At 37.4% G+C, this 12,077-nt stretch overlaps 1 protein-coding gene across 1 annotated transcript in view; it reads left to right on the top strand.

Moving 5' to 3' along the window:
• frmd3 (FERM domain containing 3) overlaps positions 1-12,077 on the top strand; it is a 221,537-nt gene that overhangs the window by 78,852 nt on the left and 130,608 nt on the right. The window contains exon 3 of the mRNA XM_060845125.1: positions 1,209-1,251. Coding sequence (XP_060701108.1) covers positions 1,209-1,251 — 43 coding nt within the window. The remainder of the gene's footprint in view (positions 1-1,208; positions 1,252-12,077) is intronic.

The raw sequence follows: 12,077 nt of genomic DNA, 5'->3' as shown, positions 1-12,077 counted from the left end.
ATATTTGCGTTGTTAAAATCCTCTAATATTTATGATTCCACTTTAATGAAATTTGTTTGTATGTTTGATCTCTAACTCTCCCTGACTGTTCAGGGACTCAACCATGTGTTGAATCCAAGATCAGCTGCTAAAATTAACCAGGCACCCTAATTCAGCTGTTATTCTTGAACTGTTCATCTATCACAGGGTGACATTTCCACTCAAGTCTTAAAGTTACCCATATTGTTTCAGGGTAAGACATGGTTTAAATACCGGCTCCAGGCATTGACATGTTTAATGAACAAGACAGACATTTTGTTTAAGAAGATGATGTTCAAATCCTGTTTGCATGCTCCAATTCCTCTATTCCTCTTTGAACATTATCACCTTTTCAGTGACACTGGCCTGGATTATCTTCATGATCAAACACCAGCTTTCCTGCCCTTCATGGATTGGTAAGATGCCTGTCAATGTTTTCTCAACATTAATAGCTTCCCGTGTGCGTTAAATGAAATCCTGGGATTAAAATGGATGGAATGGACTCTTTGTCATCTGCCTCATTTATGTACAGAATAATCAAATATCTCAAACTCATTATGTTCACTTTATATAATGCAGAATTAACCAATTTTGAAAAATAAAACATTTACTTTTCTGCTTCCAAGTTCCAGGATATTTTTTATAAGAAATACCAAAGTTACACTATTGGGAAAAGAAATTAGCCTTTTTTCTACCTCAGTGGAGTCATGTGACCAGACCATAGATTCAAATACAATTGCTAATATTGTTTAAGCATTCCATCTTCACTAGTACTCTGTTTCCAGCCATTCTCTCATATTTCACATTTGCTCTGGGTATTCAACTGAGTCCTGTTAATGTATGATTATAACACTAAAACCTTTTTTAAAAAAAATAGTACTGTAATTAGGAGGTAGTGATTACTTAAAGATGTTCTTTCTGATTCCTCCACAAACATAACAAGAAATTGTATTGTTTAATTGCATTTGAAATTTGGTGTATGATTGGTATGTACACAGTCAATGCTGACCAAATACTTCTTTGTTTTGTAGATTCACATTCTTAACCTACTCAACTGAACATTTGAAATTAATTAGCAGCTTTATTGCATAACACAAAGTGATTTGTATGTGTGAGATGAAAGAGAGAAACAAAGTTTAAAAAAAGATATATAATATTGTCTAATTGTTGATCATTGTTTTCTTTCATAGCATTGGCTGGAACCCAACAAGTCAGTTGTGAAGCAAATGAAATGTAAGTTTTGACAGATTTGTTTTTCCTTTGTAAGTACAGATTGAGAGTTCAGTTTTAAAATTTGTTTTTTAATCAGTCTGGTCAGATATGTTATGACACAACTCTAGGGCAGCTGGGGCTTGAACCCAAACCTGCTGGCCCAGAGGTAGGGACACTATCATTTTCTTAGCAATTCCACATAGATCAGGCTTATACTATATTCTGGTATTAACAGTCAGTTGAGAAAAATGCTGAAAAATTCAGGTTGAGTTGTATCACAAATTCAGTTATATTACTATTTGATGATGAATCATTTAAGAATAACTGCCACTCTGTGTTGGTCACTTGCATTTTCATATCTTATATATTTTCATCCTGCGTATTTTAGTTAGTTATTGATTTTCTACTGCCCCTTTGACATGATTGAAATTAATAAATAAGACAATTAAATGCTGTTTAGTGATATCCATAATTGCTGATGCTTTGAATATTCATCACAAGAAGATCTTAAGACATTTATACTGATCTAGTAATCGTATTTTGACTGGATAATATGTGTTAACATGCCCAAAAGTAGATACATTTGTCTTGTTGGAAATTGATTCTTGGTCAATGGGCATTCTAATGCAGCTTTTCAAACAGGGGTCCTGTCATGCTGGAGGGGTAAGATGGAGAGCGAGTCCACTGATAGATCCATACAGGAAATGGGAAAGGGGAGTTAAATAGAGTGACAGCTGGCACAACCAATCATATTGCCGGGTAATCAGAAAAAACTCCGATGGTCTTCAGCAGTCCCTTTGGTCATTTTAAGGTCTGTCAGATAAACTTGGAAAACCAAGGGAAGTATGCATTTTTTACTTCAAGTACGGAATAGCTCTGACAGCAAATGCGAAAGCACCTGTACTGAAAATGACCCCTTGGGATGGATTTTATAGGCCCAGCTTAGGAATCTCGCAAACAATCCAAGTGACTGGGAAATCTGTGTTCCAGTAGGACCAGGTTTGAGCAATGATGATATTCCCTGAAGAAGTGGAGATTGTGCAAGTCAGACTTCAGCTAAGTCTGATATCTTAGTGAGGCCTGGCTGTCTCCTAACATGGAAACTGGGGACTAGCATCCGGGGGGGGGGGGTAAGCGAGAGGGAAGCAAAGTTTAAGATGGCGTTTGGGAGGCATAATGATAGTATATAATCTTGGAGGAGGGAATGCCTCAGACCAGCTCAGAAACTGCTCCCAGAGGAGGTCCCAAAACTTGTTAGTTATCATTAGCTCTTCTAAGAAAGATTGCTGGCTACTTTTTAATGTGCTAAATAGAGGCAGGGGCAGGATGAGACTCTTAAATGACTTATAAATTAGCTGGCATAACACGTCCTCAGATTTCAATATTGTAGAGATTTAGATCTGACATTTTTCACCTGTAATAGTAAGACCATGGATGGAATCTTGCTTTCTTGAGACTCAGTATGCCAGTGAGATTAAATGTTTGGGGATGGAGTTGGGATTTCATAGAATCATAGAATCCCTACAGATAGAGGGCATTCAGCTCACTGAGTCTGCACCAACTCTCTGAAGTGATTCCACCTATCCCCGTGACCTTGCATTTATCATGGCTAATCCACTTCGCCTACATATCCCTGGATGCTACAGGGAGATTTAACCTGGTCAATTCACCTAACCTGTACAATGAAGTTCTTCTCAGCTCATTGTCTATTCATTGTCTAAACACCAAACTTTACAAACAGGCAGGAGGAGGTTCCACCCACACCTGGGATTTCCTGAGTTTCAACTTGTGGATACCATTTTTAAAAGGCATCTGGACAGCAACTTCACTCTCTGCAACCCAGGAACATCATTCACCCTCTACTAATCAGCTCCACCCATCCATGGAGATGTTAGTGACCAGATAAAAAGCTATGCCATGCTCTACCAATGCCTTACTAGAGGCTCTCTTGAAGGCTGTTCAGGAAATAAAGGAAGGGCTTTTCTCTAGGGGTGGCAAAAGGATGCCATCTTGACTGATGAAGAGAGCCTGGACAGACATAGCTGTGGAGGTCAGTGCTTATAAGTGGTTCAAGAGATCCTGCTATAGTGCCACAAGAGCAAAAATGATCTGCTGCACTTGGCTAGGGTATGTACTATAGTCTTCAATTCATCACACCACCAGTTTGAGTTGGTATTGTAAAAACACTGTCACACATCAGATTTGTGTGACAGGAATCTCCATCAGATGTCTCTTGTGCAATCAGTTTATATAAGGGTTTTGTAGCACAACTTGCACCATAGTGCTAATGGCTCTTTAAACAGCGAAGGAACTACAATACTTCACAGTTGTTAGATCATTGACACTTCTTGATTTGAATCTACTCTTCAACAACACTGAAGATCTATCATTCAGAACCATTAAATTTCTAACTTACTAATACCACATTCTGTTTACTAGTAATATACATAATCACAACTCTGGGGATTAACATCTCTATCTGTATCTGTCAATGCAGGCAAAGTATACAAGTTTCTGTGCTAGTACCCACATGCCCTCCACAATTTGAGGGTGAAGGCAATTAGTTCTGTTCCAACTTTTAGAGGGAGATAATGTATCTGCACCAGTTCCCCAAGGTTATCACAATAAAGGCCCTCTTTTAGACATTGTGATTCTGTATAAGTCTGTCAAAAGTAATTGGCCTTATTGCTTTCATGCAATATGCCTTTTTGTTATCTAGGAATAGTGCCTCATTTTCAGATTCTGTACAGATTTATATTCTCTAACACCAATCAATGGATTGGTCGAAGACTCAAATAACACTTAACCATTATCACTTAGTGGTAGAAGTGACATACACTGCAAGGTGGAAGCAGTGTTCGTCTGGGAAAATACCACAGCACCCTTCTCGTCAAAAGCTCGTGAATGATGAGACATGGTCAAGATGTTGATGTTTGGAATTGTCAGAGCTTACTCACTCTGTATTGCAATGAGTGCTTTCCTTTGCTGAAAAGCTCTTAGTTGTCTGCTGACATAATAATATTTTTCAGTTTATGTTTCAATTCCCTCAGTTAGATGTGTTTGCACTATGCAGGAATACATGCAAACAGACCCATCCACCATACTTTGTGCATTCGCTAATCCTTGTTTAGAAAAGTGATTTCTGGAAAGATGGTGGTGGTAAACCTTTCCTTCGAGTTATTCACTCTCTAACCTCTCCCTCTGCCTCTCCTTTTAGAGTGCACTCTTCCCTCCGCCCCGCCTTAAGAGTAGATGGCTTTAATATCCACCTATCCATCTTCAGTTGCCCGCCCACCCCACCTAATAATTGTCAGCCCATTCACTGTCTCCCTTCATATTCCTGCTCATCACTCAATCCCACTTCCTTCCCAAATCTCATGCCAGTCTTAGTCTTACACTATCCATCATTCAATGCACTGTTCTCCTTCCACCCCATTGTATTCCCTACCTTTTTGTATATTCTTCCTTGTCAATGTGTTTCTCTTGCTGCCATTCTCTCCTTTATTCCATTTTGCTATCATCCATTCCCCAGTGCTTCCAGTGCCCCAAACAGTTCCATTCACAGAGTCCACCTTTTCCCAAATCTTTTTCAGTTTCATTTAAGATCCAATTTTAAGTTGAGTGCTGCTTTCCTGTCCTGGTCAAGTTTACTGATGGAAATCAGCTTGGCTACTTTTTTTACTCAGGCTAGTGGGCCTGGCCAACCTTCCACCATTACACCATAGCCATCAAACTACAACAGGCAACATCACATCTAATTGAAACTCATAAGCTAGTTGATCTGGTTAGGCTATACTATAAGTGATCAAGAAATCCAGATCATTAATGGGTGAGACTTGTTGGAGGGGCTTCATGGCTTATACAATGAGTGTTTAGAAACATGAAGCAAGACTGCAAATGACTCAGATTTTCATTAGCTGGTTGGCCCAAAGAGGCTTCACCACTTATGTTGTGAGCATTTGTGTAAGAACCAGCATGGTTTATAGGAGCAAAGTAATGGAAGAAGTTTGTACTTATTGGAGCTTAGATGAAGAAGAAAACTCCGGTAGGTATATGCCTCATATCATTGGGTTTGTGAACATATGCATTTCCAGTTTTGGCTTACAAGATGGCTTCTATGAATGTAATTTCATCTGGCTGGGGTACTAATGAGTATTTGTGGAATGCTAATGTACGCAGAAGTGATCCTTCTAAAAGCTGAGTTGTCTGAAAACCTCATACCAAAACATGAACCTGCTGTTGTAAAACTGAGTCTTTGCGACACACTCAGTTAAGTTCCCCTGCCCACCCTTTTAAAAGGCCCATATTAGCCCAGAAGATTTTGACTTTTATGTCTCAGAAGCATCGCACTGTTGGTGAAAGGCATATTGGTTATTATTAAACTTCAGAAGTGATCCATAGATACTGAAGTGAGCGATGTTGAGGATGTGCTGTATAAATACAAGGTACTTATTTCTCACCTAACCCTTTATTGGTAATCTACTCCTACCAATGCATAATAGCTCTCTTTAAATCTGCATAATTTCTATTTAAAAAAAACTCCAGTGGGCCCAGTTGTACATTAGGATGTATGTGACCAACCACCTGACTCCTCAATCACTTAAATTGGTCTTGAACTAAAAATATGCAACTTCTGTCAATGCAACTTGTTTAATCCTTATATTATGTTCATTGTGTTTTCCTGCTGTTTCTCCTTAGAGTGGAATTATATGGCGTGTCTTGTATTGGATAAGCTGTTTTTTATGTGCTGCCTTATTGGATGAAGGGAATAATGAGGATGTCTGCTGGGTTTCAATATTTGCCTGTAGGGATTAAGGTGATCCAATCCCCCTTTTAACTGGTTATGAACATTAAACTGCATGAGTTAGCACCATAGATGAGTGGAACAATGTGAAATGTTTGCACCCACAAATCACGAATAGATCCTGACCCATAGAGAATAACAAAATATTGCAAGGTGCAAAGTAATGGCTGCACTGTTTGCTGAAAAGCCACATGACACATCCTCTTGGTTACCTGAAAGATTAGAATGAGAACGCAATTTTCGCTTGACAGTAAAACAAAACCCTTGAATGCTACTTTAGGGAGATTTTCAAAGGTTGACATATATTGGATAACCTGCATACATTGCAAGTCTATAAATAGGACACGTTGTAGCATACGTCTGCAAAGGAGCCCATCTGATTTTGCTTTGTTAACTTAAATGGAAAACAAAATTAGACAGATTCCTTTATAGACTGTGGTTTTCTGTTGCCTACTGGCTTGGATTCAGATCCAGCAATGTGTCTCCTGGAAGTTGATTGTGGTCAGTCAGACCAAAATGCTGGAGTGTAACATGAATTAATAAATAAGGAAGCATGCAGTGAGAAACAAAAAGGATTAAGCTTGAAATACACCATTTATCAAGCCCTCTATTGCTTTAATGCAAAGAGGTGGACTGGTCATGTGGACAATTAGGAAATTTCTTGAGTGCGCCACAAAGTTGTTACAAAACTCCCTACTGTCATTGCTGTGTCTTTTCTCTTGGGAATCCAGCGGGACATCTACCCTATCAGGACAACCAGTGAAACACTGACCATTTTGTGCAACCTTCATGTCCTCCGTTCATAAGAAATGAAATGTGCTAAGGACTCCTGAAAGAGGAGTTCATAGTCTCTTTCTGACTGTTGGGTGTCAACCTGCTGCAATTAAATCAGTCGCATTTTGGTCACCAGTCCTGCAAATGCAGAAACAATTTATGGTTGGATCTGAACTGTGGAGAGCCACCTGCAGAGGAAGTGGGAATTGGGGCCCTATGATGTACGTTACCTTACTGGTACCTGAAGCTGTTTCCTGTCTGCCTTGCCTGACCCTTACCTTGTGTTGAAATTCCTTGTTGCCTGTTCTAAGTCTGACACTGCTGCATCATTCTGGTCTCTGAAATTGCTTACTGCTCAGATGTTGATGCTGTTGGCTGTGCTTTTTTTATATAGATGATATCTCTATTAATTTATAGTGTTACTAGTACATGTATTAATAGTTATCCTCAATAGTAATTCATAGTGTCACTGAAAATTGCTCTATGCTCTTAAATTGAGGACTGTTTGCTGCCATAGTACATGCATGTTAACCTGAATGGAAATCCCTGGTAGGCACTTGTGCAGTTTGTGATTTATTTCCTTGCAATTTGTGGTAATACGTGTGAGCCAATTGTGGATTCGGTGTTGCTTTAATCTCAGTAGTGATTTGTGGCTTCCTAACAGATGCCGTACTGTGATTCATGCTTCGGGCAAGACAAACTGCAAGCAGCTTCACTGTTTACAGGCTTCAAGCTTCAGTTAAGCCAGAGAAACAAGTTTGTTTCAGACAGAAAGGTTAACAAAGCAACGTTTTCTTTGCATCCTGTTCTCTGAAGTCGGGGTATATATACCTGGGTGCATGTGCAGCTTTGGAGGAAGTGTGTATGCATAAAATGGCTGATATTCCTTGCAATCACTGTGCCCAATTTTAGCAAGTTTTTGGCTGTGGAACTGTTAATCAAAATAGAATATCCCTCAGAAACCTATCTCATTCATCAAACCCACAAACTATATGTTGCATTGGTAAATATGGTTTTCTGTATATTGAGACAAGAGGCACAACTGATAGCTGGTAGGACTGTTGAAAAAATTATCTTGTCAAGAGTTTTCAGATGCATTATGACAGTTTTTGTAAAATACTTTGAACTAGATGAGATTTTTAAGCAAGTGATACATTTTTTATTAAACCTTTTTGATTTTTAAATATTTGTCTCTTGATTTAATAGATGGTGTAGGTGATGGGGTTGCCTTGTCTGGCACTCTTTTGGGCCCCACAAAAATAGTGTGGGCTGCTGCTGTCCCAGCCACATCTCTGCACACCCAACACCCCCCATTGCCTCACCGAAGCAACTTCCAACCTACCCTCTTTCCACCGGAGAGGCCATCCCAGCATTGCATCACTAAAGTGAGCTATACTGAGATACCCTTTTTAACCCAGGCTTTATTTAAATGAGGTCCAGGACTTAAAATAGCTCAGGTCTCTTTGCTGAGAAACTGAACAAGTGATTCGCCATAAAAAAAAATGCTGAATATATGAAAATCTAGAACTTCATATCCGAACCTCTATGGATCTTCATCTGATTTTCAGGACGATTTTACTTAGATTCTGAAAATAACTGCAAATGGACAAATGCATGTGTGCAATTATGAGTTGGCTGATGAATATACTATGCAATATAACCACAAAGGAACCAAGTTATTTTATCAAAATATAATGTATTATGAAAGAAAAAAATTGGCAAATGTTTCAAGTTCACTTTTCATTGGTGACTCAATGAATGGCCACACACAAGACCATCTTTTATTTTCAACTGGTTGTGAAGTTCTAATATTTTCTGCTGGTCTTTCAGATTTCCACCATTTGTTGTTTATTAATTTATATCTTTAATACTCACATAAGAGATTAAGAAAGATGTCCATTGTGCACTCTGCTCTAACTGTTAGGCATATATTTAGGTATTTACTTCGATGATCAACGTTTTGTATTTCATTTTTACAGAGTGTGGATGTGCTAAAGATGTTATTCAAATGAAATGGTAATGTCTAGTTTACAACCAGTAGTCGGAAAATAGCTTCAAATCAAATTGATCATAAAATGCTAAACATCAAGATAGTACAAAGGTAGAGGAAATGCTAGAGAGTGAGTGGGTTATTTTTGTAGTTTTTTTAATAATCTGTGTTATCTTGAACTTGCTTCTTCAACATATGTATGTGCAACAAGAACCAGGAAGTGACACCAGAGTTACCTTTTGCCAGGTGGGTGTGCTGGTGAAATACGCACAATATTACTTATATTTTGGATAGTAGCATGTTACCTCAGAGCATTAGCTTCTTACTCAATCTTGCACTGTTGATGGCTTGTTTAATGCAGTTAAAGTTATTAAACAGGTGAATTCTTATATGTCAGAAACAAGCAATAGTTTTAGACCAGATTATTTTAAGCTAAAATTTAATTACTGTGGTATTTTAAGTAATCTAGGCATTACCATTTTAATATACAAAATAAATAATATTTACTTCTCATGAGCATTAGCAATAAAATTAAATGTATTATAAACAAAGTAATCTCTGATCCAAAATTTTACAATTCTTTCCTGCATTTTGCTTGACTACCTCCAGCAAATATGAAAAAAAATGTAAGTGTGGGCTTTAGGTTCCTTTTTCTTTTCTGTGCCAAAATGGGGGGGAACTTACTTTTGGCTCATAATGATCAAATGCTCCTCTGTTTATTAGAGGCTTAGTAGGTTGTGCAATCAATATTCCAGGCCAGTTTACTAAGTGTCTCATTGGTGCTACATTTGCTTATAGTTGACAGATAAGGAGACAGAGAGTAGTAGATATGATACATTATAAACTTTAACAAGGATATAGTTTGACATGTTCTAATGGATCTGTGGCATCTGGCCTAATTGCAATCCTTATTTAGGAGAACATGCAAAATATGGCATGGAAGCTGGTCAATTGATCCAACCAAACCATACTATTGGTACACTCTGGTTGATCCTGCATCTACTTTTTCTCATTTGAATTCAACTTTGTAAGCATATGTTTACTTCTCTCTCACTGACTTCAAGCTTCCCTGAAAATATATCTGTACTATTTGCTTCAACTGTGGCAGCACACTCCACACTGTCATCAGTCTTTGGTTCATAAAACTTCTTTTGATTTCTATATTGGATTTCTTGGTGATTATCTTAAGTTGATGGCTTCTAGATACCCTTTTTCCCACAAGAGAATATGTTGTTTCTGTATCTACTTATATCAAAACCATTCAGGATTTACAAAAAAAACTTGAACTGTGTTATGCCTCCATGTTTTTTTCCAAGTGCAAAAAACATCCACCCTGTCATCCATTCCAGATACAGCTACTTATAGATTTTTGTTTTCATCCTTGAACATTCTCTGTGCCTTCTGTACTGCCTTTGTAAAAGACTTTGAACTAGATGAGATTTTTTAAAAAAATCAATGAGATTTTTGAGCAAGTGACCAGAATACTGTAATATTCCAAATATAGTCTAATCAAGGTTTGATATAGTTTTAGCTATAACTTTTCAATTCTAGTCCTCCAGAAGTAACGCTTAATACTTGCATTGCTCTAACTATGACCTTGAATGCATGTAACATAATATGTAATGATTGCTGGCTTTCTATTCTGAGATTCCTTTGTTCCTCTACCCAACCTAGTCCAGTATCTTTAAGTAAAAAGTGATTTATTCTTGTTATTAAAATGAATTTATTTAATTATTTCGCATCCACAAATTTTGTTAATGTATTCCTGTAATTTGCTGTGGACTTCTTCAATATTGAATATTCCTCCATTTAGAATTACTTGTAAATTAACAGTTGTGTTTTTGATTCCAAAGTCCAAATTGTTAATGTAAATTGCAAACAATTGTAGTCCCTGAACTTTCCCTTGTTGAAAACCACTTCCTATCTTCAGCTGTTCTCACTCTCTGTCTTTTGTTTTGCTAATGGTTTATTTTGCCACCTGTCCCATGACTCCATATTCTTTAATATTTTAATTGATCTGTTTATCCATAGATTATAACCAGAGTTCAGATTGTTCTTTCATTTTAGTTAAACATATATTTCCCCACACCCAGTTGAACACTGCTTTAAATGTTTCCCTCATTACTGGCAAATAAAACTGCAAAGCAGAGCTCCCTATTTTACTTCACCAAGATCTATCCTAAATCCCTTAAAATCAACATTTCTTTAAATTACTAACTTTATTTTCATCATACTTTTGCCTTTCGCTTTTATGATCTGAAAACATACTATGATCACTATTGCCTAGCAGTTCCTTTACTTCTACCTCTCTTAATTTGGCATTAATGGAACTGAAATGGAAGTTCAGTCACCCAGTTCACTTGCAGTGATCAGGCGAGACAAGTTATTTCTTCACCGGTTTATTTAAACATATGCATTGGGTGTTGGATATATCTGACGATGATGCACGAGGTCCTCCAATCGGTTGTACTTTGTTACTATTATACATATCCAATTATTGTAGTTCATTTGTTTCTACCAATCACAGATTAATAGTTCTTACTGCTCCATGATTATTCAATGAACTCCATAGACACATAGAGTAATGATACTACTTGTCACAACTGAGCATAGCTTTAGTAGATTAGGAATTTGTCCTTACTCTAGAAGGAACATCTTATGATTTATCAAATACTCCTACTCTGCTTGTTCTGCATTGACAGCTGCATTCCAGTTTGAACAATACGTTTGAGCCACAGTTCCTGTCTCCTTGAATACTCCCCCATCAGAATCAAGTGTAAAACTTTCACTTTTGAGCTTTTCATGTCCTGGGTTAGAAAGAAATCCTGTACATATTGTAGGAATTTCAATCTCTTATCTCTTTCTGCCTAATTAAAACTAGGGAATTTAAAATTCCCATGATTATTATTTGGTGCTTTTTACTCAAATCCCTAATTTTTACATATCTTCCTCCACCTCCCTCCACAACTGAGTGGTCTGTAGACTGGATCTTTTAGATTGATTGATCCTTTACTTTCATGTATCTCTGTTCAAAAAGTTCTGAAAGCTGAGTTCTATTGGCGTTACATTAACCAGAATAAGTACAACTTTCCACTTCTCTATAATTTCTAAATATATTATACTTTTAATGTTAAGTCCTGATTTCTTTTTCTGTATCCTCATCTCAGTAATCCTTGCTATGTTTTGTTCCTCTTTGCTATCAGTTGTTTCACCTCCCCTGTTGACTTATGAGCATTGTGTGCATTGCTGTACTGAAACCTTAACTCAGTTTTAATAGGG

The sequence above is a fragment of the Hemiscyllium ocellatum genome, chromosome 2 (assembly GCF_020745735.1).
Source record: "Hemiscyllium ocellatum isolate sHemOce1 chromosome 2, sHemOce1.pat.X.cur, whole genome shotgun sequence".
Classification (NCBI taxonomy): Eukaryota; Metazoa; Chordata; class Chondrichthyes; order Orectolobiformes; family Hemiscylliidae; genus Hemiscyllium; species Hemiscyllium ocellatum.
The sequence above is the reverse complement of the archived record's forward strand: the minus strand, read 5'-3'. Positions and strand labels throughout refer to the sequence as shown.